The following is a 27,734-nucleotide window of genomic DNA, read 5'->3' as shown; positions in this document are numbered from 1 at the left end:
CGTGTGGGTAGTTATTTTATGAGAAGAGCGATAATACTAGGGGTGGACACTTAAAATTGAAAACCGAAATCGAAACATGGACCAAATCGGACCGCACCAAATGGTTCGATTTTGCGGTTTTGAAACGGTTTCGGTTTTGGAACTGAATCACAAAGTAGGAAACGGTTTGGTTTCAGTTTTGGTTTTTAAAAACTGCACCGAAACCGAACCGCACTGTAAATATTAATAAGCATTTAATTAAATGCCCATATTAGATGTCATGTTTTAATTGGTTGTTTCTTAGAGTCCATACATTTAGTATGAACTGAACCACACTAGAATATCATCATTTATCACTTTCTGTCTCTTCTACATAATATCATCACTCATCAGTAGGGGTGGGTATTTGAGTGCATTGTCCTACACTGGATATGCGATCAACAGGTAAAATGTTCCACACAAAGGACGTTGAGAAATCGAAATTGCAAGGGAAATAATGCATAGCTTCCTCATAGATTTGAGGGTGCAACTATGCAAGTATGTTTGCTGGGCAATTATAATATATATCTGCCATGAGTCCATGACATTGGATCATTCATACATGTTATCTACTGCACAGAGTATGCATGTAAAGTTGCAAACTGTTCATTCATTTCTTCTTCCCAAGCCTTAAATTTTTGCATGGCAATTGGTACCTAGCTAGCTAATAAGGTTGCTCTGTGAGGACTTTTTACTGGTTTTTAATGAGGGATTAGTTTCATTTTATATATATATATATATATATATATATATGGATTTATGACATTTTGTAGCTGTTCTATTAGCTACTACTTAAGTTTAATTTATACCCTTTCAGATTACTCTCTAACATGTCTAGATTGGGAAATGCTTAATAATATGTTCTAATCTTTCATTTCAAGTTATGATTCATGATCTTACTAGAAACTACTTTTCTTCTAGATAAGTTTTCTTAAAAAAAGTTCTTTGTTGATTGTGTTAGACAAATAAGGAATATGATTGGAGTCCTTGTGTAATTGTATATAATATTATTATTGGAAGAATAAGCCGTCCTACAGCCGTCAAGCCGTCCTACAGCCGTTCCCATGGCTAGTGTGGCTGACTCTTCTTCTTCCGATGGTGTTTTTTCCCTTCATCATTCCGACCACCCGAATCTTGTCCTTGTATCCAAGAAGTTGAATGGTGATAACTACACATCCTGGGCCCGTGGGATGCAGCTTTCCTTGAGTGCCAAGAATAAACTTGGTTTCATCACTGGCGATATCCAAGAACCTTCTTCCTCCGACGACCCTGATGCTCACTCGGCTTGGCGTCGTTGCAATGACATGATTCTCTCTTGGCTTCTGCATTCCTTGGAACCTGACCTTCAAGAATCTGTGCTTTTTTCCACCTCTGTCCAAGCTGTATGGGATGATCTTCGCGAACGCTTCTCTCAGAGTAATGCTCCACGCATCTTCCAACTCAACCGGGAACTTGCTACAATTTCTCAAGGTTCTTCTTCTATCTCCGCCTATTGTACTCGCCTGAAAGCTCTCTAGGATGAGCTTGCTTCTTATAATGATGGCTGCACGTGCTCTTGCAACGCCAAGCATGACCGTCAACAACTCATGCAATTTTTAATGGGCCTCAACGAATCCTTTGCTGCTGTTCGTGACCAGATTCTTTTAATGAATCCCCTTCCCACTGTTCGTCAGGCCTGTTCCTCGGTGTCTCAAGCTGAAAAACAACGCTCCCTGGGCGTCCTCCGTTCTGTCGATCAACCTGCTGCCATGGCTGTTCGTGGCCCGTCCCGTCCCTCCTCTGCTCGTCCTCCCCTCCACTGCACCTACTGCAATTTTGATTATCATACCCGAGACACCTGCCATAAACTTCATGGCTATCCCGTTGGCCATCCCCTCCATGGCACGCCGTGCCACTGCTTCCAGTTCTTTCCGCAGCCATGCACCTTCCAGTCCTCCCCGGCAGCCACGGTTTTCTGCTTCCCGGCCCCATAATTTCACCCAGTCCCATCACGTGCAAGGCACCCAGGCCCCCGCCTCCTCTTCTACTCCAGCGACCTACCAAGTGCACGGGGCCCAGCCCACTTTGCATGACTTGTAGCTTGCCATGCCTGACCTCTCTGCTGAGCAGCATTCCCGTGTTCTAATTGCTCTACGTGACACCACCACCCCTCCTCAGGCCAATGCCGTGCTCACTACTGATTTTGCCCAAGGTTTGTTACCTGTCACCTCTCGTCATGGTCAATGGATTCTTGACAGTGGTGCTACGGATCATATTACTTCTTCCGCTTCATGTTTGGTTAATCGTTCTCCTTCACATTTGCCGCCTGTTTCTTTGCCTAATGGTGCTTCCGCTCCCATTACTTTTACCGGCACTCTTCCTTTAAATTCATCAGTTACTTTGAAGGATGTTTTATGTGTCCCTAATTTCCGAGTGGACCTTTTATCGGTTGGTAAACTTACAGATGGATTATCGTGTTCCATAACCTTCTTTCCTTCTTGGTGTGTTTTGCAGGACTTGGTTTCGAAGGTGATGATTGGTGTGGGTAAGCGACGTGGCGATCTGTATTACCTTGTGTCCCTTACCTCTTCTCTCCCCACCCGTCAACCTCTCTGCAACATCATTACCATCCCCTCCTCCTTCTGGCATAGGCGTCTTGGTCACCCCTCCTCCACTCGTTTGCAAGCTTTAGCATCTAGCTCTCTTAATTGTACTTTTGATTCTAGTCATATTTTTGATGTTTGTCCGTTGGCAAAACAAACTCGTCAACCTTTTCTCTTGAGTTCAATTTCATCAACTTTCCCTTTTGCTTTAATTCATTGTGATATTTGGGGCCCGAATCGTTAATCTTCTCTTTCTGGTGCTCATTATTTCTTAACCATTGTGGATGATTTTTCTCGCTTTACGTGGGTCTTCCTCATGAAACATAAATCCGACACTCAACAATTAATTAAGGATTTTTTTGCTTATGTCACTACCCAATTCCGCACTACCATCCAATGCATTCGTACTGACAATGGTGGTGAATTTTTATCTCTTCGTAGTTTTTTCTCTGATCATGGGGTGCTTTTACAAACTTCTTGTGTTTATACCCCCCAACAAAATGGCGTTGTTGAAAGAAAACATCGTCATCTTCTTGAAACCGCTCGCGCCCTTCGTTTTCAATCCCATCTTCCTATCAAGTTTTAGGGGGAATGTGTTCGTACCGCTACTTATCTCATCAATCGTCTCCCTACCCGTCTTCTCCATCATAAATCCCCATTTGAGGTTCTCTTTTCGAAAACCCCATCTTATGACCACTTCCGCGTCTTTGGTTGTCTGGCATATGCCACCTCTGTCACTCCCACCACCAAATTTTCCCCTCGGGCTCATCGTTGCATTTTTCTCGGTTATCCTCATGGACAAAAGGCCTATACCCTTTACGATCTCGTCAATCACCGCATTTTCACTAGTCGAGACGTCATCTTTCACGAAACTACTTTCCCTTATGCCGTTTCTCACCCTCCTATCCCATCCTCTTCGCCTACCCTACCCATCCCACCCCCTCTGGACTTTACATATAACCCACCCCTTCCTGCCCCGACGCCTCACCCTCCTCCACCTTCCTCCCCTTCCACGCCTCCCACAGATTCCCTTGCTGCCCCATTACCCGTTCCTCCCCATGCCCCTGCCCTCTCGGTATCCCCTTCTCCCCCCCCGCTACTTCCTTACCTTTCACCCTTTTACCCACGGACATCCCTACCCCCCCACTACTTACCAATCCTCCCCTTCCCCGCACCTCTTCCCGTGCCCATAAACCTCCATCCTATTTAAAAGACTACGTTTGCTCGCAGGTGATTCTGCCATCCCACCCATCTTCGACTTCGCAACCCGGTTCTACACAAGGTACGTGATATCCACTTTGTAATTTTCTCTCTTATCACCGTTACTCTCCCAGGCGTTTTTCTTACATTAACTCTGTCAGTCGGACTGTGGAGCCTTCCTCCTTTGCCGAGGCTGCCACTGACCCCAATTGGCAACGTGCTATGACTGAGGAGCTTCAAGCTTTACATGCTAATGGTACTTGGACTTTAACTTCCTTGCCCCCTGGCAAAATTCCCATTGGTTGTAAGTGTGTTTACAAACTCAAGCACAATTCCGACGGCTCTATTGACCGCTACAAAGCTCGTTTGGTTGCTAAAGGCTTCACTTAGGCTGAAGGTATTGATTATCATGACACTTTTTCTCCTACTGCTAAGATGATTACGGTGCGTTGTCTTCTTGCTCTTGCTGCTAGTCAGTCTTGGTCTCTTCATCAGCTTGATGTTAATAATGCTTTCTTACATGGTGACTTACATGAAGAAATCTATATGTCTCCTCCTCCCTGGTCTTCGGCGACAGGGGGAGAATCTTGTGTGTCGCCTTCACAAGTCACTTTATGGTCTTAAGCAGGCTTCTCGCCAATGGTTTGCCAAATTCACTAGTACCATCATTTCTGCCGGTTTTCAACAATCCAAAGCTGACTATTCATTGTTCACTAAAAAGTCTGGTATTTCTTTCACAGCTTTGCTCATTTATGTGGATGATATTGTGATTACAGGCAACGATGCTAGTGCCATTAATTCTCTGAAGTCTTTTCTCCGTGATCATTTTCGGATAAAAGACCTTGGTGATTTAAAATATTTTTTGGGTATTGAGGTTTCTCGTTCCAAACAAGGGATTTATATTTCTCAACGCAAGTATGCATTAGAGATTCTCAAGGACTATGGTTTTTTGGGAGCACGACCCATTGCTTTTCCTATGGATGACACAAAATTATCTGATAAAGGAGAACTTCTCAAGGATCCTGAAAAGTATCGACGATTAGTAGGTCGGTTAATATATCTCACTATCACTCGGCCGGATATCACCTATTCTGTGCATGTTCTAAGCCGTTTTATGCACGAGCCAAGGATATCTCATATGGATGCTGCGCTTCGTATTGTTCGTTATTTGAAGGCTACTCCAGGTCAAGGTTTATTATTTCGTTCTGACAACCAGACCAAGTTAACTGCGTTTTGTGATTCTGATTGGGCAGGTTGCCCTATCACTCGCCGTTCGACTACTGGGTATTGTGTATTCTTGGGCGGTTCTTTGATTTCTTGGCGGACGAAACGACAGAAAACCGTTTCGCTCTCTTCAGCAGAGGCAGAATATAGGGCCATGGCAGGTGCTTGTTGCGAGATAGTTTGGCTTCGTTTTTTGTTGAAGGATTTGAACATTCCTTTGGATGGTCCTTCCATTTTATTTTGTGATAATCAAGCAGCGTTACATATAGCTGCCAATCCTGTTTTTCATGAACGAACTCGTCACATTGAGATGGATTGTCACTTTATACGAGATAAGATTGTAAATGGCACAATAGAGACCAAGCATGTGGGTACGGCACAACAGTTGGCAGACTTGTTTACCAAACCTCTTGGGAAAGAAAAGTTTTTGGGTATGTTACGCAAGTTGGGAGTTCTTGACATCCACTCTCCAACTTGAGGGGGAGTGTTAGACAAATAAGGAATATGGTTGGAGTCCTTGTGTAATTGTATATAATATTATTATTGGAAGAATAAGCCGTCCTACAGCCGTCCTACCTTGTCCTACCTACACACTAGCCGTCCTACAGCCGTCAAGCCGTCCTACAGCCGTCCTACCTTATCCTACCTACACACTAGGACGACTACCTTGTCCTCTACAGCCGTCCTACCTTGTCCTACCTACACACTAGGACGGCTACCTTGTCCTACCTACACATTTGTATCATGTATATATATCCTTGTAATCTTGTAGAGAAACATAATGAAAAAAAGGCATTCTCTTCCATTTTTCCACATTCACGTATCAATAACAAATATATTTTTTAGCCTACATACCTTTTTCTACAGATTGCATTCATGGAAAGCTTGAGATAACGAGCGTTTCTTATTTTAAATTGTATATTTTTTCTTAAAAACTGAACCGATACCGTTTGAAACCGCACCAAACTGAACCAAACGGTTTGGTTTCATTTCGATTTTAACTTCAAAACCGCACCGCACTGAACCGAATCGTACCCACCCCTAGCTAATACCACACCATTCACATTATAATTAACTCGGTGGTAAACCAAATAACAAATCATACAAGTAGGCAATAACATAAAAACTATGAGAAGGCAAAGCATTTTCATGTCTTTATGGGAATAAGACGTGAGCACATAGCTGGTGAAGAAGAGATGTATAAAACAACAATGCCCTTATGCAAAGCATTCAAATAAATCAAATAGACTACTACCACGATGATAACGAGTTATGAATTAGAAAACAGAGAGAATTTTTACTGAGAATTTGTAGTGAGTGTGAGTATTGCTTTCTCAATAGCAATTTTTCTCGTACTCGTAGAAAAATAAGAAAAATTCATCACTCTTTATTGTTCTGGTGCATGCCATAAAGCGGAATACAACAAACTTTTCGAGTCAAAATATTAGTGCTTCCTATTTCTTCATTGTTTCAACGTGGATCATTCACATTAATTTTGATAAATTTCAGCCCTTCTTTCAAAAGACAATACCTAAAGACCTCTAAATATCTAAATTAGAAAATGATTCGAAAATATCTTTGGGGAAACCTATAGATAGCAATCCAATCCAAACCAATCCCCACGAAGTAAGACCATGCATGCAAATTGAGAGTCGACCATTTTTCATCTTTGACGTTCTCACAAAAATGGAACAGTTGTTCGACAAGTTCTTCGACTCCGTCGCTAACCTTTTCAGCGGTGGCGGTGGCGATGAGATCCCCTGGTGCGATGGCGACGTCATCCACGTGAGTTCATACATTACATTGCTCATTTTCCGTTTGTTTCCCGAGAAAATTCCCAAAGAAAATCCAATCAGAGATCTGGGTTCCTCTTTCTTTTGATTGTAATCTATTGGGTTCCTCTTTGTTCATCCAAAGTCGTTTGTTCTTTTTTATTTTTCTGAATTGATTAAAATTATTAGGGGTGTGAGAAAGAAGTAGCAGAGGCCAACAAGGGTGACTCGGATGAACACAAGAGCGAAAGCATTATGCGGTTGTCATGGGCGCTTGTTCACTCAAGGCAACCGGAAGATGTGCAGCGTGGAATTGCAATGCTTGAAGGTAACATTTTTGCTTATAATTATTATTTTTAATAGCCATAAGCCGCATTTCATCTAATTTTTAATTTAATTCTGCAAATTTGGCTTAAGCTATTAGCTTTTGTTAATTTAATTTTCTGGTTTTGAGCTGGTGTTTTCGATTTCTTCTTCGACCATTGAATTCATGATTACTTTCACGGTTGATCTCTAATTGTTTAAAAGTGTTTCCAAGGGTATACAACATTTTCCTGGGTTAATTTTTGGGCATGTTTGATAATTATCTCGTTTTCAGTTGTTGTGTTTGGGATATGAGAAAAGTATACGGGGGGAGGGATGAAGAGGGGTGATAGGAGAGTGGGGAAGAAATAGAGAACAATGAATGAAAACAAAATCTTGAAAAGTGAAAATAACGTAGAATAATTTATGGTTTTTTAATAATGTGCATTTCCTTATGTATTTCTTATTCATCTCTCGTACTATCCTTCCTCCACTCTTCTATATCCCTCATTTCTCCATGTATTTCCTTTGTATCTCAAACACAGAAACAAAAACAAAATGTTCATCAAACGGACCGGTTGTCTTTTGTTTTATGATTATTGAAGAGGGAGAGGGGAGATGGAAGATGAAAACGAGAAGAGAGGTGTGAAGGAGAAAGGGGGAAGAAGTTTTTTGCCTCGTATTTTCTGGATATGTTGGACCATAAATTAACTATAGTAATGTTGCTTTTTGCTTCTTTCTGTCGTAAAAAATTGGAACCCAACCATCCATGACACAACAAATTTTATAAACTACAACAAGCTGAGCCTTTCCCCGTTTCTTGTAATTGATAACTTCTGCATACCAAAATTCTACCAATCTATTATTTCATTGATTGTACTTTTCATTTAAAAAAAAAAAAAATTAAAGTATTATATATGGGTTAGGAGACACATTTTGACAATCATTTTGTTAAGCCCACTTTGCAATGTTTTTCAGCGATCCGAGCAGTTTATATTTTTATTTATCATTCATAGATCATTTTTGCAACAAATTAGACAAATACAAAACCATTGAAACATTCATTTGTAGTGAAAAAAATAGACGAATACGATTTTGCAAAGAAATGCTAAAATGACTATCATTTAATCCAACGGTCATATGATTTTGGATTTGGGTGATTTTTAGTAGACATGATCTTTGAAGGAACATTTAAAAAGATAAACGGTTCAGATTGTTGGAAAAAGTTACAGAGTGGACCCTACAAAAATGGGTGTCAAAATGTTTGTCATAAAGTGTGTCCTCCAATCCTGACCCATTATATAATTTCTCATATGACCTGATTATGTTTCTGTTAGTACAGCTTCATTGGCCAACGGTAGCTCCCCTTTGCATCAAAGAGAGAAGCTTTACCTTCTGGCTGTTGGATACTTCAGAACCGGGGAATATTCAACTTGTCGGCATCTAGTGGAGCAATGCTTAGAGGTTTGTTCTTAACTTTCTTTGGATTGCACCAAATTTTACTAGAAAACTTGTAGGGACATAGTCACCTCTCTTACCTGCGACATGTTCATGTGTCTTGCATTGATCATATGATTGGTGACCATCTTTAAGTGAAAGTCTGGCCAGAACAATGCTATTTGTACGTAGGATCTGTTTATTGAACCATCAATAAAAGTTGACATTTTGAAGGTAACCTTCAAATGCGTGGTCCGTTTCTGGAACGTTGAGTGTGCACTGTGTTTGAGCATCTTTAGTAATTAGCGGATTATTAGCATGGTGACATTTACTTGTCGTTTATTATTTAACTCAGTCTTGTAGTTAGAAACTTTGTGACTTTGACCTTTTGCTGGCTTAAAAATGAGTTTCCTGCATTTTCCTGCTTTTTTGATTTCTAACGTTCGTACAATATTCATGCTCGATTTGCAGATTGCCCCTGAATGGAGACAGGCTCTGACCCTTAAGAAGACCGTCAAGGATAAAATAGCTAAAGGTATTAACTAGAATTCCAGTTTATATTTTTGTGGCTGCATTGTAGCGTCAAATCAGATGGATCGTAAACACATTGTTTTAAATGCAGATGGCTTTGTTGGAATCGGCATTACTGTTAGTGCTGTTGGGCTTATAGCAGCTGGGATTGTTTCCGCATTGGTTCGCAGGTGATACTGATAGCCATAAGCCAATAGTGTTCATAATGACTTGCTATCAATTACCCTCATCAGACTGAGAATAGGGTAACAAATTCTCCAGCTCCACACCTTTTATTTTCTGTGGAAAAAATAGCTTTAAATCCAATGTATTTTGTGGGGGAATTAATAGGTTCTTTCCCTCCTGCTATGTTAATCATTTGATAATGCTTACTATGTTTTGCCATCATTTCGGCAAGTTTACACTGCAAATATATATGGAAAGTTCTGCTATCTTGTTATTTTGGTCAGTTGGCTGGTTGCTATTGAAGATGTCCGATTAATATTCTTTTATGTATGTTGGCGTGAATCTGGTTACTCTATCAATCTAGTTCAATACTGTTAATCATCTGGTCTTCAACGGTTATAATGTCATACCGGATGGAGGTCGATAAGTTATCTCGTACGTTTGTGGGAAGCTTGGTAAAACTTGGTTATGCGGCATGAGGGGACTGGCTTAGTCGGCTCGAGTTAAATCAAACTTTTCCAACATTTCTCCCTTTGTGCTGCTTAGGCATAAGCTCATTACTGTATATAGCTTGGAAGGAAGGTTACACCATGAGTGGATCATGTAGGAAATTTTGTTTTGCTTGATCGAAAAGAAAAAGAATCGGTTACTTAGAGGTAAATGAACATTTTTGTTTTTCACATTGAAGGTTGGGAGGTATGTGTCTCTTATGAGAAAGACTTTCTTAGCATCGATAAGTGGTGTCTCATGTGAATCATTCGTCACTTATGAGTTCTTCACATGATGCTTGATTGACACGAGATGCCACTGTTCGAGGCAAAAGGATGGATGGCCCCTCGCATAGCTCCCTTGGGGTGAATGGCACTTGGTGTGTTTGTGTTGGTGTCTGTTGGCTTCTTGCTGCTTGGTATGTTGCAAGAAGGGTACAAAGTTAGTTTTGAAAGGTGCCTTTGTGGGGCCTTAGGTATAGGCCTTAAGGCTCACAATCAAAACTAACAACAAGCTTGGCATGCCATTGTTATCTCAGTATAACAGATGTAGAACAAATTTGGTTTAAGTCGATTACTTGCGCCCTAAGTTACTCAAACTTCTTGTTATCAAAGGATTGTTGCAGATGGGTTAGGTTTGCATCAAGTTCTTTTTTTTGCCTTGTAAACAAGGACTTTTAGTTCATGATCTTGTATGTTCGAATGAAGGGAGTCCAGAGCCATTTTATACCATTTGGTTGATTCCAGATTGTTCTTAATGAAAACAGGTTCCTTAAGTTAACCAGATCTGGATGCAAATGGGACACTTAGGTAGAAAATAACTAGGAATAACTTGAATACATGCCGAAAAGTACATTTAGATGATAGATCTACTAATTTAAAGGACAAACAAAGAGACTCGGGCAAGATTTCACCTTGTCTGGCAAGGTTGAACCTCCTGTAGCCACTTCTCTTTAAGTTTACAAAGGTTGTGCACTAAAAGGCATGGATGGTAAACAAGTTTTACACAAGGGATTCGATACTACAACACTAGGGAATGTAGCAGAGCTTTTACACTAGACAAAAGATAGCTTTTCTAAGGAAACTATTTCTAGAAGGACTGAATCTGGGTTAATTTCAGCTTTCTGGATGTAAATCTTGCTTGAGAGCAGAGTTTGTATGTTTGGTTGTTTGATTGGTTGAGTGTCCTTGTCTTAGATGCTTGCTTCCCATTTTATAGGCAATTTGGCCCGACTTCTCTTAGCTTTGCTCTTGCCCGAAAGCTCTTGGAGGGTAGTGAGTCATCATCTTTTTACTTGTAGTGCCACTAGAAAGTGCTTTTTGGCTGATAGTAGGTTGAGCTCCATCATTTGTCACTTCAGTCATAGGCACATGGCCTATGCCTTGGCTGAGAAGGCTTTTAATCCGCATTAGGCTTCAAGGTTGGGCTTTGAGCAATTGTGACCCCGTTTTAGCGCCCTTGGGTTTCATTTCTATTAAGCCCAATATTCAAATATTAAACCCAAACAGTACCCGCTTTAATCATTGTTAAGTCTGCAATCCAAGGCGTTAATAATGATTAAAACGAACTGCATGCTTTTACTTAGGACTTGCACCATTTTAAATAGCCTTTTTAACTAAACCTTTGCATTAACCCACGATCCTTAACGTTTACCATATAACCTTCACTTAAATCCTTCGGCTAAATACCTTAGCCATTCTAATCATTCGAATTTCCAGAACTTCCTTGCCTTCACAGTTCTTCTTTCTTTTTGTCTTCGATTCTCTTCCATCCTCTTTTCACAAATCATCCAATGGCTCCAAAGACTTCTTGCCCTGCATATGAGTTTGGCGAAGGCATTGTTAACATGCGTCGCCTTCTTAATGGCCTTCATAGCCCTTGGGTAGGCCTAAATACTTCAATTTTCTTCGAAGAGGGATGAATACACTCCCTGGGGCCTGCTTGGACTTCCAGGGTCCCTATTGCTAAGGAGAACAATATGCCCAAAGCTGATTGGTTCACCCCTAACTCATATTCGGCCAAATTTGGCATTTCTTCTACCAAGTGGTCATCCCACAGAAGAGGCTTCCCTCTTATAAAAGATGAAGCTTGGTCGAAGTGGGTAAGTGAACTCAAGCCTATCTTAAAAAAAAGTGGATGGACAATGGCATCTACGAGCTCATCTTGCTCTCTAAAGTCACGGTGGTTGCCAAGCTTGAGCTCCTTACCACATCTATCTTTTTTTAGAACACTGGGACCAACACATTTGACTTTCAAATGGGACATATGTCCCTAATCATCCTCGACATGGCTCAATTCTTAGGGCTAAGGCTATGGGGTAGATACGTGGATGTGACCCATGACTGGTCTTCCCCTTCTTGCCCGACTGTTAAAGGTTCGGGCGACCCTGACTCCATCATTCAATTAGAGTACAATTCTTCAACTTTCAAGAGCTACGAGACCTTATTCATAGGCTTCATCGCTTTTGCTAAGAAAACCTTCAGCCCTCTTTTAGCCACCACAAATAAGGACCAGGAGCACATGTACTTTCTTTTGTATTGACTCAACAAACACATCTTTCCCAATAAATCCAAGGAGGTGAAATTGGAGTGGATCCCCTTGGTGGAAGCCCTCAATTCCTTCAACGATGTGGCCATGGGGCACTTTCTTCTCGGCCATCTCTACCATTTACTCTTTGAAATGATCAAAGGCGAGCCATTTGAGACTAACCTCAATTGGCCAGCCTGGATGGTCCAGTTGTGGCTACAGTGGTACTTCCCTGAGCTTCGGGCACCCAACCTGGAGTTCCCTGAGGGAGTAGTTCCTACTTGCATTTTGGCTGAGGCATGTCCCACTAATCACTTAACATTCTTCTGCCTCTATTTTTTTTAAGTTTGTAGGACTTGGGCAGACTTGGAATGGGGTGCCTCGGTCTTGAGAAGATACCCTTGGTTCTTAAACCTCATTCACGGGCTTCATCCCTTTTGCCAAGAAAACCTTCAGCCACCGCAAATAGGGATTAAGAGCACATATACTTTCTTTTGTACTGGCTCAACAAACACATGTTTCGCAATAAATCTAAAGGGGTGAAGTTGGAGTGGATCCCCTTGGTGAAAGCCTTTAATTCCTTCAACGATGTGGCCATAGAGCCATTTCTTCTTACCAATCTCTACCGTTTACTCTTTGAAATGACCAAATGCGAGCCATTTGAAACCAACCTCAATGGGCCAGCCTAGATGGTTTAGTTGAGCTGTAGTGGTACTTGCCTAAGCTTCGGGCGCCCAACCTACAGTTCCCCGAGGGAGTAACTTCTGCCTGCATTTTGGCTGATGCATGTCCCACCAATCACTCAACATTCTCCTACCTCTATTTTTTCCGAGTTTGTAGGACTCGGGCATACTTGGAATGGGGCACCTCGGTCTTGAGAAGATAGCCCTTGTTCTTAGACCAAATTTTTCAGGATGCATTCGGGGATGATGCTAGCCAATTTTGCAAGGAGAAGTTCATTACCTGCATCCAACTGAAGGATATGGCGGAGGGAGTTCGAAGCGACTGTGGTTATGAACGTGAGCTAGAAGTTTACCTCCCGAATTTCTGTGGTAAGCAGCTAGGCTTCAGGTAAGCCATCATAATGCCCTTTTTTTACTCTATGCACCGTGGCATTTCCTACCGCCTCCATTTTCCCCAAGAAGTCACTTTTCGGGTAGCCTAGTGCAGCCTTGAAGTGATGAGCAAGATCGCTTGAAAGCCTGTGGTGTTAAATTTTGAATGCACTTCTTCTTTTTCCACTTCGTGGGAGGCCAAATGGACTAAAAAGTATGGGGGAGACTTGCTGGAGGCCCACGACCATCTTTTCAGGCAGCTTACCATTAAGTCTTATCCCAAGCCAGATGAACTTGAGAACTAGAAGGAGATGGTCCACCAAAAGAACCAACTTCTTCTGATAGGTATCTTCCATTTCTTTAACCTGTATTTTACGATGTTTCCAAAATCTGTCTTCTCTCAACACTTTTTGGTTAGCTTAATCTTTACAGCCTAAGGAAACACTGAAGAAATGGACATTGGGCTGGATGAAGAAGCTACAGATGCCTTGGTCGTTCAGAAGGCTACAGTTGAGGCCGCCAGACAGGAAGCTGGGTCTAGTCACGTTGTTGGAGAGGACTCGGGCAGCTCGGTGGGTAAAGGCGACTGTGGTAGAGTCATTTGAGTCCTAGCTCAAAGAGCAGCCTCAACCTCAACTCACTATTGCAGGTCCTTGGGCAACCCCCACGAAGAAGAGAACTAGGGCCCAAAGCTTCCAAACCCTTCCTTGTCTCTTCAGTTGAAATGGGCAGGAAAAAACAGAAGTCTTCTAGTAAGCAATCTTCTTTTCTTAGTTGTAGTTTCAATTTTTCTTGGGGTATGAGCTAATACCTTATTCTGTCTTATGAGTAAGGCCTCAAGCAACCAGAAGGCCAACTTTTGCTCAAAAGATGAGCCATTGGCTGTAGAGATGCACCAGAGGGATAAAAAGTTTTTTGAGCACTTAGCTCTTCTTCACAATCATCTCCCTCAATATTTGTACTGATTCCTAATTTATGTTTTGAAATAGGACACTAGAGGTGAAGGGACCACTCAGCCTGAGCCTTTTTCTCCTCTTGCCCAAGCAGTACATGCTTCCCCTTCTAGGGTTAAGTCTTCAAAGGTATACCTCTTTCTTGCTCTTGGCTTTAGGCTTATGACTTTACCACTTTTGAAGTTAATGATCAACTTCCATTCTGTTATAGGCCAAGGTTGGAGAACCTGTGCCTTCAGCCGGGCAAAGCTCTGCTCCTACTCATTTGACTCCTCCGTCTGCACTGGTGGTGACTCTAACTTCCCAGTTTGATCCAAGGATTGGGGAGATGCTGCACTTTGTGGAGGACGACAATAACTCAGTGAGTGGGACCTTTTTATCTTTAAGCTTTATCTTTATTTATACTTATCCTCTACTTTGCCATTTTCAGTCTTCTTCAGCACATGAGACCTATCAACAACCACCAACTTCATTTGGGGAGCCAATAGTCCTTAAGATCCTTGTAGTCTCAGATGTGACTAGCCCAAGGGTTTCCTAGATTTCCATGGTAACATAAATACTTCACCAAAAATCTTAAGTTGCATATCTGGTATACTAGTTTTTAAACTTCTATTTTTTGCTTTGTACAAACTAGCTCACTGACACTTGTCTTTTCTTTTGATGTTCATAGGCCTCTGATGAGGGCTCGGGTCATTATTCCTCATTCAGCAAGCATGGTTAATCATCCTCAACCACTAAAGGAAACAACACCTCCTCTACCTCATTCCAAGGCTCCAGGCTCAATTCAGGTAAACCAAGTTTTCTTTTCTAGTTTTTCTCTAACTTCATTCGCGGACCATCCCCTTAACGCATTTTTCCTTGGTTTGTAACAGTGTTCTGGCGATGGCTCGGGCCACTCTCCTCCGCCCTTGATGTGCAAAGTAGATTTTCCTAGGCCACCTGGGATCATAGGGATCTTTATCCCTCGGCTAAAGAAGAAGAAGACTGCTACTGCCATTTCCATTCTTACTACTGGGCCTCTTCATTCTCTTCCAACCATAGCTGCCCTCTCTGTCACCATCGAAGGTGTTGGAGTGATGCCCCTACCATTTTCATCCATTCCTGTGACAGCATCTTTGCCCGAGCGCTTCAGAAGGTTCGGGCAACTTAAGATAAGGCTAAGGTCCCCAAGGCATCCCTTTGAGCCTCAAAGTTTTCAGGATCAACGTCGGTTCTTCCAAGAGTGGTCTTTGAGGGATTTCTCAACTTCCTTTAGTCTTAGGGCTCTTCATGATGTAGAGAAGGATATTACTAAATTGTACAAGCCAATCAACTGTTGAAGGTTCAATACTAGTCTTTCTTTTCCTATTTTGAGAACTTGAAAGCTCTGAAGGATCAGCATCAGTGGGTTGATAGACAAGCCAATTGGGTGAAGTGCTTCAAGGAGAAACATTCTAGAACTTCGGCTTCCATACAACAGCTGGTGGATGAAAGGTTCAGTCATGGAAGATAGGATCAAGGTGGTGACTTCTGAGATCCAGAAGTTAGATGAGTAGCTCTCTGTGCTGAAGATTAAACAAATGACCATTTCTTGTAAACTTCACCAAAAAATTGAAGAGGTGAAGAAGGCGAATATGGAAATAGAGGATGATGAATCCCAATTGACTAATAGCAGTACTATCTTAGCTGAACCTAATAGAATCTTTACAATTCTACAAACTTATTATTCTAGAATAATCACTTTGGGTGAAGATGTAAATCTGTTAGGCTAGGGTCATTGTAACTTCCTTTTTTTAATGAAATGACTTCCTTTTTCAACTTCCTTATTGACTCACTTTTTACTTTACTTTGAAGTTTAACTTATGGCGACTGCACAGGGTAACCTTAACCCTTTTCAATATGCTTATACTTCTTCAATATATCAATCTCTAACATCCCACAGAGAAGACTGAAAAAGGGAAAGCTTTTCATTATGCTTATGTTGATAGGCCTTCTGTGCTGGAGAAGACTAAAAAAGGGCAAACTAGAGGATAAGTAAAAATAAAGAGAAAGCTTAAAGACAAAAAAGGTTCAAGGAAGAGGTACTCAGCAAGTTATTGTCGTCCTCCACGAAGTGTAGCATCTCCTCAGTCCTTGGATTAAACTGGGAAGTTGGAGTCACCACCAGTGCAGAATGAGGAGTCGAATGAGTAGGAGCAGAGCTTTGCCTAACTAAAGGCGTATGTTCTTAAACCTTGGCCTATAAAATAATGGAAGTTGATCATTAACTTCAAAAGTGGTAAATTCATAAGCCTAAAGCCAAGAGTGAGAAAGGGGTATACCTTTGAAGACTTAGCCCGAGAAGGGGAAGCATGCACTGCTTGGGCATGAGGAGAAGAAGGCTCGGGTTGAGTGGTCCCTTCACCTCTAGTGTCCTATTTCAAAACATAAGTTAGGAATCATTGCAAATATTGAGGGAGATGATTGTGAAAAGACCTAAGTGCTCAAAAGAATAGAGGCCATACTGTTAACTCGTCAAGGATAGTGTCAAGAAGCTTTTTATCCCTCTGGTACATCTCTACGCCTAATAGCTTATCTTTTGAAGTAAAAGTTGGCCTTTTGGTTGCTTGAGGCCTTACTCATAAGACAGAAGAAGGTATTAGCTCATACCCCAAGAACAATTGAAACTACAACTAAGAAAAAAAGATTGATCACTAGAAAACTTCTGCTTTTTCCTTCTTGCTTCAACTAAAGAAGGAGGGGAGGGTTTAGAAGCTTTGGAGGTTTGGGCCTTAGTTCTCTTCTTCATGGGGGTTGTCTGTAGACCTGGAATAAAGAGTTGAGGTTGAGGCTACTCATTGGGCTCAAACTCAGAGGACTTTACCACAGTCGCCCTTGTCCGTCGAGTTGCCCGAGTCTCCTGCGCTTGGCTTTATCCTCAGAGTCTCCAAATAACTCAGAGACATCTCTAGCTTATTTAACAGCGTGACTGGACCCAACTTCCTGTTTGGTAGCCTCCTGAATGACCAAGGAATTCATAGCTTCTTTATCCAGCCTGACATCCACTTCTTCAGTGTTGCCTTGGGCTGCAAAGATCAAGTTAACCAAAGAAGTGTTAAGATAAGACAGATTATAGAAACATTATAAAATACAGGTTAAAGTAATGGAATATACCTATCAGAAGAAGTTGGTTCTTTTGGTGGAACATCTCCTTTCAGTTCTCAAGTTCATCTAACTTGGGATTTGACTTGATGGTAAGCTGCCTGAAGAGACGGTCGTGGACCTCTAACAAGTCTCCCTCATACTTCTTGGTCCACTTGGCCTCTCACCAAGTGGAAAAAGAAGGAGTGTATTCAAAATTTAACACCACGGACTTTCGGGTGATTTTGCTTAACACTTCATGACTGCACCAGGTTGTCCGAAAAGTGACTTCTTGGGGAGAACAGAGGTGGTAGGAAGTGCCACAGTGCATAAAGTAAAAAAAAGGCACTGGGATGGCTTGCTTGATGTTGGAAATGTGCCCTAAAGCCAATCATATGATGATACTTTACAAACATTTCACATCTTAAATTAATCTAGTTTAATATATGAAGGGCAAAAATTATTGTTTAAAGTCGTCTCATATAAATGTTATATGCTTAAACAATAAGTCCAATGAATATGTAATTGGGAGAATGTGATCTAAATAAGTTAGATTCATGAAACCATTCTCTTTCGTATACATATCCTAAACGTTCCTGATCATAGGATTGCCAATTAGGCATTGACAGTCCATTAAGATCAGTACGTGCTATGTCTTCTCTTAGGGAGAGTGACTAGTCTCGAGTCATTAGTGTGACTGACACCAAGACAAGCATGTATATGCTCAATAGAGAATGAGTCCACTGAACACGATAAACGAGGAGTTCTCATACTCATGTCACATGAGAACTCATGGTTGGGATAATGCAAAGTAGTCGTTTGACCTGAGGCATCATAGTTGTCTTGTGGTTAGGTCCTTGATCTTTGACTATGTCAAAGTCACTCTGTCAAAGGGTGTCCACGGCATAGTTGGGGTTAAGCCACTTAGCCATAGAGGCAAGTGAATGCGCAATAAGGGGTCTTTAACCTTCAAACCGTTTAAGGGAGAATACTCCATGATAACATTAAGAATCTCTGGCCAGAGTATGAATGAGATTTAGGAAGTCGTTCCAAATCACATTCAAGGTAACATATAAGTAAATGAATTACATTGGATAGTAGACATGAATAAACTATTAAACCAAACAATGTGGTCAAGAGTATTGTATTAGAGAAAGACCGTATTGCATTGTAATCCTAAATTGAATAGGTTCTCCACCTATTCTGATTAGCTTGGGTAGCCATGATATACTGCTAGGTGTCACTCATGGTTTGTGGAAGCCCTAAATGTGTATTATCACTAAAGGGAGAATTAAAAGTAAGTTTCAATTCACAATTGATTTGAAGAGTTCTAATCGCCCACTGCCTCGCTAAAAGGAACCTAATGGATTGTACACCGAGTAAGGAAGAGATTGAAGAAACAATGGAGATGAGTAAGGATAATTAAATGGTTTAATTATTTATGGTTAGGATTAATTAATATGTTAATTAATCAAACAAATATGTTTGTTATAGACCTCAGGTTAGTTTTGGGCCGTAAGGCCCAATGGGATTTGAATGTCAAGTCCAATAACTCAAGTTGTATGACAACTTGAAAACACAAAGGGCTTCAAAGCCCAAATAACCTACAATGGCCGACCGTATAGAGAGAGGTAGTGAACTTGCCTTAATTGCAAGTTTGCCACTCCATTGTGAGGTGGTATAAAGGCAACTTTATAGCCATTTCATCCTTAGGGTTTCTTTTGGAGAAAAGATAAGAACACAAAGCTCTCATTTGTCTCTAAGAGGCCGGCCACCCTAGAGGAAAATAGCTAGCAATCTTACTTCCTCTAGGTTGCTCATCTCTTCATCAATGCTCTCCTTGGTGTAGAGACTTAGAGGTTCTCTATTTTGGGAACTTGGAGAATCCATTCACCATCCTCATCCAAGAAATCCATGGAGGTAAGAAGTAACAAATGAAGACCCTATCTCTTGGGTGATTAGCCTTTGCTTATGCGAAGAGGAATCAACAAAGGTATAATATTTCTCAACTCCCTTTGTTCTTAAGTTGAGTCTTCGTTCACCTTAACTACTAGGCTTTGAATTTCATGGGTAAAGTTTTGTTTTTGAGTGCATACAAGCATGATTCCGCCTTTTAATTGTTAATTGCATGCATAGATGTTGCTCAAATGAACTTGTTTTCACAAATTTTTCCTTCACTTGAAGCCTAGATGCCTACCACAGAAATTCGGGTGGAAAACTTCTAGCCCGCGTTGATAACGACGGTCGCTTCGAACTACCCATGCCAGATCCCTCAGTTGGATGTAGCTAATGAACTTCTCATTGCAAAATTTGCTAACATCCACCCCGAATGCATCTTGAAAAATTTGGCCTGAGAACTAGAGGTATCTTCTCAAGACCGAGGTGCCCCATTCCAAGTTTGCCCGAGTTCTACAAACTCGGAAGAAATAGAGGTAGGAGAATGTTGAGTGATTGGTGGGAGATACCTCAGCCAAAATTTGGGCATGAGCTACTTCCTTGGGGAACTCCAGGTTAGGCGCCCGAAGCTCAGGGAAGTACCATTGCAGCCACAATTAGACTATCCAGGCTGGCCCATTGAGGTTGGTCTCAAATGGCTCACCTTTGGTCATTTCCAAAAATAAATGGTAGAGATGGTGAGAAGAAAGGGCTATCCTTGAAGGAATGAAGGGTTTCCAGCAAAGGGATCCACTCCAATTTCACCCCATTGGATTTATTGGGAAAAATGTGTTTGTTGAGCTAGTACAAAAGAAAGTACACGTGCTCCTAGTCCCTATTTGCGGTGGTTGAAGGTGGGCTGAAGGTTTTCTTGGCAAAAGGGATGAAGCCGGTGAATAAGGTCCCATAGTTCTTGAATGTTGAAGAATTGTACTCTAATTGAATGATGGAGTCAGGGTCGCCCGAACCTTTAACAGTCGGTCAAGAAGGGGAAGACTAGTCATAGGTCACATCTAAGCATTTGCCCAAGGGCCTTAGCCTAAAGATTTGAGCCATGTCGAGGACAATTTGGGACATATAACCCATTCCAAAGTCAAATGTGTTGGTCCTAGTGTTCCAGAAAAAGGAGAGCTGTGGTCAGGAGCTCAAGCTTGGCAACCACCGTGACTTTAGAGAGCATGATGAGCTCGTAGAGGCCATTGTCCATCCACTTATTTTTTAAGATAGCCTTGAGCTCATTTACCCACTTCAACCAAGCTTTATCTTTCATGAGAGGGAAACCTCTTCTGTGGGATGACCACTTAGAAGAAGAAATGCCAGATTCGGTCGAGTATGGGTTAAGGGTGAACCAATCAGCTTTGGGCATATTGTTCTCCCCAACAATAGAGACCTTGGAAGTTTAAGTAGGCCCCATGGAGTGTACTCATCATTCTTCAAAGAAAATTGAAGTATTCAGGCCTGCCTGAAGACGATGAAGGCCATTAAGAAGGCGACACATGTTAACAAGGCCTTCTCCAAACTTATATGCAGGGCGAGAAGTCTTTGGAGCCGATGATTTGTGAAAAGATGATGGAATATAATCGAAGATAGAAAGCAAGAAGAACTATGAAGGCAAGGAAGTTCTGGAAATTTGAAGGATTAAAATGGCTAAGGTATTTGGCTGAAGGATTTAGGTGAAGGTTATATGGTAAACGTTAGGGATTATGGGTTAGTGCAAAGGTTTAGTTAAAACGGCTGTTTAAAATGGTGCAAGTCTCGAGTAAGAGCATGCAGTTCGTTTTAATCACCATTACCACCTCGTATTGCAGATTTAACAATGATTAAAGGGGCCACTGTTTGGGTTTAATATTTGAATATTGGGCTTAGTAGAAAGGAAGCCCAAATGCGCTAAAATAGGTCGCAATTACCCGAAGCCCAACCTTGAAGCCTGATGCGAATTAAAAGCCTTCTCAACCAAGGCATAGACCATGTGTTTATGAAAAAAGTGACAAGTGATGGAGACCAACCTACTATCAGCCAAAAAACACTTTTTAGTGGCACTACAAGGAAAAAGATAAAGACTCACTACCCTCAAAGAGCTTTCGTGCAAAAGTAGAGCTAAAAGCAGTCGGGCCAAATTGCCTATAAAAAGGAAAGCAAGCATCTGAGACAAGGACACTTAACCAATCAAATGACCAAACAAAACTCTACTCTCAAGTAAGATTTGCATCCAGAAAGCTGAAATCAACCCAGATTCAGTCCTCTAGAAATAGTTTCCTTAGAAAAGCTATCTTTTGTCTAGTGTAAAGGCTCTGCTACCTTCCCTAGTGTTGTAGTATCGATTCCCTCATGTAAAACATGTTTACCATCCATCACTTTTAGTGCACAACCTTTGTAAACTTAAAGAGAAGTGGCTGCAAGAGGTTCAACCTTGCCAGACATGGTGAAATCTTGCCCAAATCTCTTTGTTTGTCTTTTAAATTGGTAGATTTGTCATCTAAATGTACTTTTTAACATGTATTCAAGTTATTCCCAGTTATTTACTTTTTAGCAAGCATCTAAGGAACCTGTTTTCATTAAGAACAACATGGAATCAAGCAAATGGTTTAAAAGGGCTTTGGACTCCCTTCATTTGAACATATAAGATCATGAACTAAAAGTCCTTGTTTATAAGGCAAAAGAAAAAAAAAAAAAAAAGAACTTAATGTAGACTTAACCAATCTGCGACAATCCTTTGATAACAAGAAGTTTGAGTAACTTGGAGTGTAAGTAATCGACTTAAACCAAATATGTTCTACATCTGTTATACTGAGATAACAGTGGCACGCCATGGTTGTTGTTAGTTTTGATTGTGAGCCTCAAGGCCTATACCTAAGGCCCCACAAAGGCACATTTCAAAACTAACTTTGTACTCTTCTTGCAGCATACCAAGCAGCAAGAAGCCAGCAGACACCAACACAAACACACCAAGTGCCATTCACCCTAGGGGAGCTGTGCGAGGGGCCATCCACCCTTTTGCCTTAAACCGCTGCAATGAGGGTTTATCTTGCCATAGAAGTTGGTTCTCCTTTTGCAGTCTCACTTACTAGCCTACTTGAATACAGCTAGCTAGGAGATCATCATATGGAAAGCTCAGCTATTTAGTTCTGAGAAGGGACCGCTGATTAGTGATTACCAACATCTGTTGTGCTGATGTGTTAGCATGGATGACCTGTTACCTTACTGCGAGAATTTATCAATAATAGTCAAATTTAACACCCATTTTCACAAAGGTCACCTTGTGTAAAATCTTTCAAATATAACAGAAAATTAACATGAATAGACCTAAATGTCCTCAATATCCAAAACCACATAGAAAAACCAAAACAATTGAATAGATCTCCTCTGCATCTTTGTTTGGGGAACTATCATCGCCTATGATGCATGGATACTTTACTTTGGTTGCATATCCCATATTCGATACTTTTCGAATATGATACTTGCCGGATACTCTCAGATACTCATCGGATACATATCATGGTTAACAGATACACTTTGGATGGATGGATACACGTATCCCACATTTGGGATAAAAGTATCATGCTTTTAGAATACTTTTACACTTTCAAATAAGAAATTAAAAAGAAAAAATTAATAAGAGGCGGAGCTTTATTTGAAATCAGTGAATATGAATTATGAAGAGCCCACCTCTAATTGAAACTATGAATACAACTGTCACCCCTCTTTTATATATATCAAGGGAATTAGATTTTCAACTTTTCTTCTCCAACAAATCAAATGAACTTGAATTTGGATGATCTTGTGTTATCAAAATATGTTCTAAATTATATATTTTTATTTTATCAAAATATGTTCTTAATTATAATTGTAATTGCCATACCTATCACGTATCGTATTCTACTTTTTAGAGATTTTCGTATTGCCGTGTCATGTCGTATCGTATCGCCGTATCCGTGTCCATGTTTCACAAATCATCCCCAAATTTCGACCTCTTTTTGATGTTAAGTTGGGCAATTTGGGGATTTAGGAACTCAAAGGTTTTGAAATGAAAAGATGGAATCCCCGAACATCCTTGCATCCCGTACCACCTCCCTATGGTCTGATTTTGTCCACAATAACTCAAACTCCTCCAAGCCTAGGCCCTTTACTCTTCTTTTCCATCTTAGCTTTGGACTCTAAATTCTCATTGGCATCATAATTTTTGTCGGTAGTACTACCACGGGTCCTGACATTTTTGCTCGCGTTGTTTCTTGTACTCCTCTTAAGTCTTTCTTTTCTTCTCTTCTTGGTGACATGGAGTTTCTCAATTTCATTTGAGGACTTCTTTTTGTTTCCAATTTACAGTTGGTTTGACATCACGAAACGTGCCTCTCATTTTTTCTTAATTCTGATCTAATAGGGTGTTGTCTTTTATGTTTATTAGGTTTTAATTATGAGGGTATTTATATCTATTTAAGTGGTTTTTCTGCTATATTTAAAAGAATTTATAAAAAATGAAACTTATGAAATTTGGTGTTAAATTTTGGCTATTATTGATAAAAAAAATGACATCTTTCCTTTTGAAGTTATTAAATATGGGCTCCACACTTGCCACGTCAATAGTTAACAAATGCCTAGAAGGGTAGACATACGGAAGAATGACTTGAATTGTGTGTTCTAATACTTTTGGTAATTTGATTTTTTTGAAAAGTTGCGTCTCATTTAAAAAATAACACCAAATTCTATGGGTTTTTGTAGTTACCAAAACATGCATTGTCATGTTTAAGTACATGTTTAAGCATAGCAATGTTTTACAATGACTATTTTTATTAGCATCTCACAAAATGTTGAATACACCCCCATATTTATATTTAATATTAAATAACTTATATACTCACATTTATATTTTTGCGCTTTTTAATTTATTTATTTTCTTCTTGTTTTTTTTTTCCCTAGAAAAGGAAAGAACTGAAATAAAGAGAAAAGCCCATAGGGCAACTTGTCCGAGTACAATCAAAGAAAAAAGTTGGACGAGCAACCAACATAATAGTTTTATCTCAAACATTGAAGTCATTAACTGAGAAACCAACACTAGTGACCGCATCTGCTAGGAAATTGGCTTCTTTGAATACATGCTTCCAGCAAATATCCTCAAAGAAACTCGCCAACCGTTGAATATCAGCAAGAATGGTCCTCAGTCTCCAGGGAACATGATAGGCACTCGAAGTAAGAGAGTACAAAAAAAGAAAAAAAAGGTGTAGTAATTGTGGAGCGAAAAATTCACAAGACAATATGTGGAGTTTTAGCCAAGAAAGAGAAGACTGCCCTCATTAAATGGGCAAGATTCTCAAGCGTCCCCACGTGTAGCTCAGCATCCCTGGAAGTTCAAGGAACGGACTACAACTGCTCAAAGCTACCTTGTTCGCGGCAAGGAAAAGTCAAAGGCATTAAATATAAGATTAATTACTACATCTTATCTTTAATACATTCCCGATTGAAGATTAACTCTGTCAAGTAAGTAATCCCTATTTCAATCAATTAGGGATACTTCCATTATTATCCCAAGATATTATCTCCTAATTAATATCTTGAGAATATTCTTACCTCATTCATCCAATGGATGACACACCATGGCCAATAGGATGCTGCCATGTGTAGGGGAAAACGCGAACACCTAGACCAGTCACACCCTTCTATAAATACCTCAATCTTTACCAAATTTTGGTGAGATTTTTGCTATACAGAAAACCTTGAACACTCTATTTTCAGAGAGACTAACTTAGGCATCGGAGGTCCATTGGCCAAGCATTCCCCCTTCCCCCCCCCCCCAACAAAAAAAAAAAAAAAAAAAAACTCCTTGTAGGCGTGCAAGGCTTTGCTTTTTGATCAAAGGTGCTTATTGTTTTGTAGGTACTTTTTCGTCAAGACTGAAGATGGCAGAAATTTGCTACCACAAGTTGGTGCTTTCATCGAGAGCCTAATTTAAACGCTCGAAGAAGACTCTCACTTTCAATGTTTCAAAATTTTCATTTATATGTTAATGTTTCCACACATTCCTATTCTTAAAGTTTTTATAAATTCTTTGAAATAGCCCTGTGTAAGAAATATGATGATGAGAAATTTTGAAACTACGACTAATCGAACATCCTATGTTTAAGGATATGAACTGGACAATGGAGATCGTGATATGGCCCCATGCCGTCGTTCATCAAGGCTCATCGCCGTGAAGGGTTCAACCCTACCACCACCAGGACCACTGTGACCATGCCAGCAGTGGCAGCCGCCATTGCAGTGGTCCACAGTGCATCTTCAGGCCATAATAAATGAGCTGCAGACAGTAGACCCATAGTGTAGCACCATCAATCCAACAGGCTAGGCAGCTGCAGGCCCAAGGCAACAACGCCCAACGCCTGTCTAACAACTGTAGAACACTTATCGGCTACTTAGTCGCCACGCCTTCAGCAGCTGCACCGCTCTTAGTAGCGACACCTTTCAACACTTCACCTTCAGCTGCCCCAGCCTCAGCAGCACCATCACCAACTGCTCCACCAACAACAACCTCAAAAGAAAAGTCAAGTAAGTTCTTTGGAGAAATGGATAATGTCTCGAAGTTCTTCTTAGAAAACTCATAATGAAACGGTTTACCCGGTAGATAATCTAAATGCACTAACTTGTAGAAATCAGCTTGACCCTGAGTAACCATGACTTTGAGGCCGACATTCTCATTCCTTCACTGCTTTTTTTTTTTTAATCAACCCAATACGAGATCCTACTCATTCTTCAAGTTCTCATTGGCAAACAACACATTTTGTAGCTCAACTTCCTTGGACTTAAGTCTACTGGCAACCTTCTGAAGACAAGTCACATTATTAGGGGTGAAGGTAAGTTCCACATCCTTTGCACAATAGGTTGATCGAAGTTTCGAATTGACATGCTCAAGGTCTTGGATTTGAGGCACGTAGCGGTTAACTTCCTTCTCTGTAGCCTCTAACATCACCTGAGTCGCATCAAGCCTAGCCATCAAGCTACTAACTTCCTGGCAGACAGCTTCCAGCTGCACAGAGGTGGGGGCAGATACATCAGACCTTTTAAAACAATGACTTTAGATTTCAACTTTTTAATCCTTTTAGCAGTTGAGCGAGCTTGAGTTGCCATCGCTGCCTCAACTTTCTTAACAGCCTCAATCACATTCTAGTTGACACTCATTGACTTGGCAGCCAAGATCAAAGTGTTATGCGTCGCAGTAAGCAGAGAAATCCTCATATAGTTGGGAAGACATTTCCAGAAGGAACTTGAGCAAACCATATTCCCAACATTATCAACGAACTTAGCACAAACATCAAGGTCCTCGAGTAGGTCAACCTTTAGTAGTGCATAAATCTCGATAAACTCTCTAGAAATAAACTTGGTTGGATTTCTCACCACTGCCCACACGATCAATTTTCTTTTTTTTCAGCAGACGGATCAGTTGTAAAAGCAGAAGGAGAACATGGCTAGGCACCACTTTAGCAACAGAATCCACTTTCCTTCTTTTCATAGCGGTGAGCCTCTCGGAAGCCAAACCAGAGTTAGCTCTAGATGGACATCTTGATGTAGACCCAGATGTCAAGGGCACAACAGAATTTTGCGCTGTGCAATCCTCTCAGCAATGGTTTTAGCCATCTTTGGAGCAACATGCTTTGATAGCTTAGAATCAATAATCTTTTTCCTCCCCTTAGGAGAAGTCAAGTCAATGACCAGCTTCTTAGCAGCGAGCTAACTCCCACGAGCAGCGGAATATCTCTTTTTTCCACCTCTACTAGTAGTAAACTCTATAACAGTATCGGACGAGCAAACACCTCTTCCTTGATTTGCTTAATCTCTTCTGTTGGAGGCAGCCTATCTTTCTCCTGATGAAGAAGACTAAATAGTTAGCGCCACTCACGATACTCAGCAAGTATGCCTAAGGCAACATGTACCTTCTTTATATCTGACGAAGTCTTTGGAGTTGAGCCAAATTTTGAATCTACATAAGCAGAAGAAGGCATTCAATAAATCAAAGTCAAGAGTAGCTCAACAAAAGCACAATGCAGCCTAAAACAGCCCAAAGATGAAACAAATCACTTACCATCAATGACGGCTGTCGAAACACGCAACTCAGGGATGAGTCAGATTCCCACTTTCCACTTATATCCAAGGTGTCTTTGGAACAATCGTGATCCAATTTTCTCAAGAGATCAAGGAGCCTATGTCGGGTTGTCAGCAGCCTAACTCGATCAATATGACATATGTCGAAGAACTGCCAGAACTCATCTATAGTCAGGTCCAAGTTAAAAAACCTACTTAGATTGAAGAATCCCACCATCATGCCAATCTCATTTAGAGAACATTGGGTAGGAGTGCACTTCATGGAGCAGATTACCTCTTAGGAGACCCATTGCATGGTTCACGGCTCTTCTTTTGCACGCCTCACACAGACTCCAAATGGAATCACTTGCTTGTACGCCT

At 40.8% G+C, this 27,734-nt stretch overlaps 1 protein-coding gene across 1 annotated transcript; it reads left to right on the top strand.

Moving 5' to 3' along the window:
* The first annotated feature begins 6,655 nt into the window (after window positions 1-6,655).
* Window positions 6,656-9,498, top strand: LOC137711970 (mitochondrial fission 1 protein A-like). The gene is made up of 5 exons (XM_068451119.1): window positions 6,656-6,809; window positions 6,986-7,124; window positions 8,442-8,563; window positions 9,008-9,071; window positions 9,159-9,498. Exons 1-5 carry the CDS (start codon window positions 6,663-6,665, stop codon window positions 9,239-9,241), a joined length of 555 nt encoding a protein of 184 aa, XP_068307220.1. The 5' UTR covers window positions 6,656-6,662; the 3' UTR covers window positions 9,242-9,498.
* The last annotated feature ends 18,236 nt before the right edge of the window (window positions 9,499-27,734 follow it).

This window comes from Pyrus communis, chromosome 13, assembly GCF_963583255.1.
Source record: "Pyrus communis chromosome 13, drPyrComm1.1, whole genome shotgun sequence".
Classification (NCBI taxonomy): domain Eukaryota; kingdom Viridiplantae; phylum Streptophyta; class Magnoliopsida; order Rosales; family Rosaceae; genus Pyrus; species Pyrus communis.
Note: the sequence above shows the minus strand (reverse complement) of the source record. Positions and strands in the feature narration are given on the sequence as shown.

Coding starts and splice junctions, on each gene's coding strand:
- LOC137711970 (XM_068451119.1), top strand. CDS start 6,663: ATGCAAATTGAGAGTCGACCATTTTTCATCTTTGACGTTCTCACAAAA. Junction 7,125..8,441: donor TGGAATTGCAATGCTTGAAG/GTAACATTTTTG, acceptor CTGTTAGTACAG/CTTCATTGGCCAACGGTAGC. Junction 8,564..9,007: donor TAGTGGAGCAATGCTTAGAG/GTTTGTTCTTAA, acceptor CTCGATTTGCAG/ATTGCCCCTGAATGGAGACA.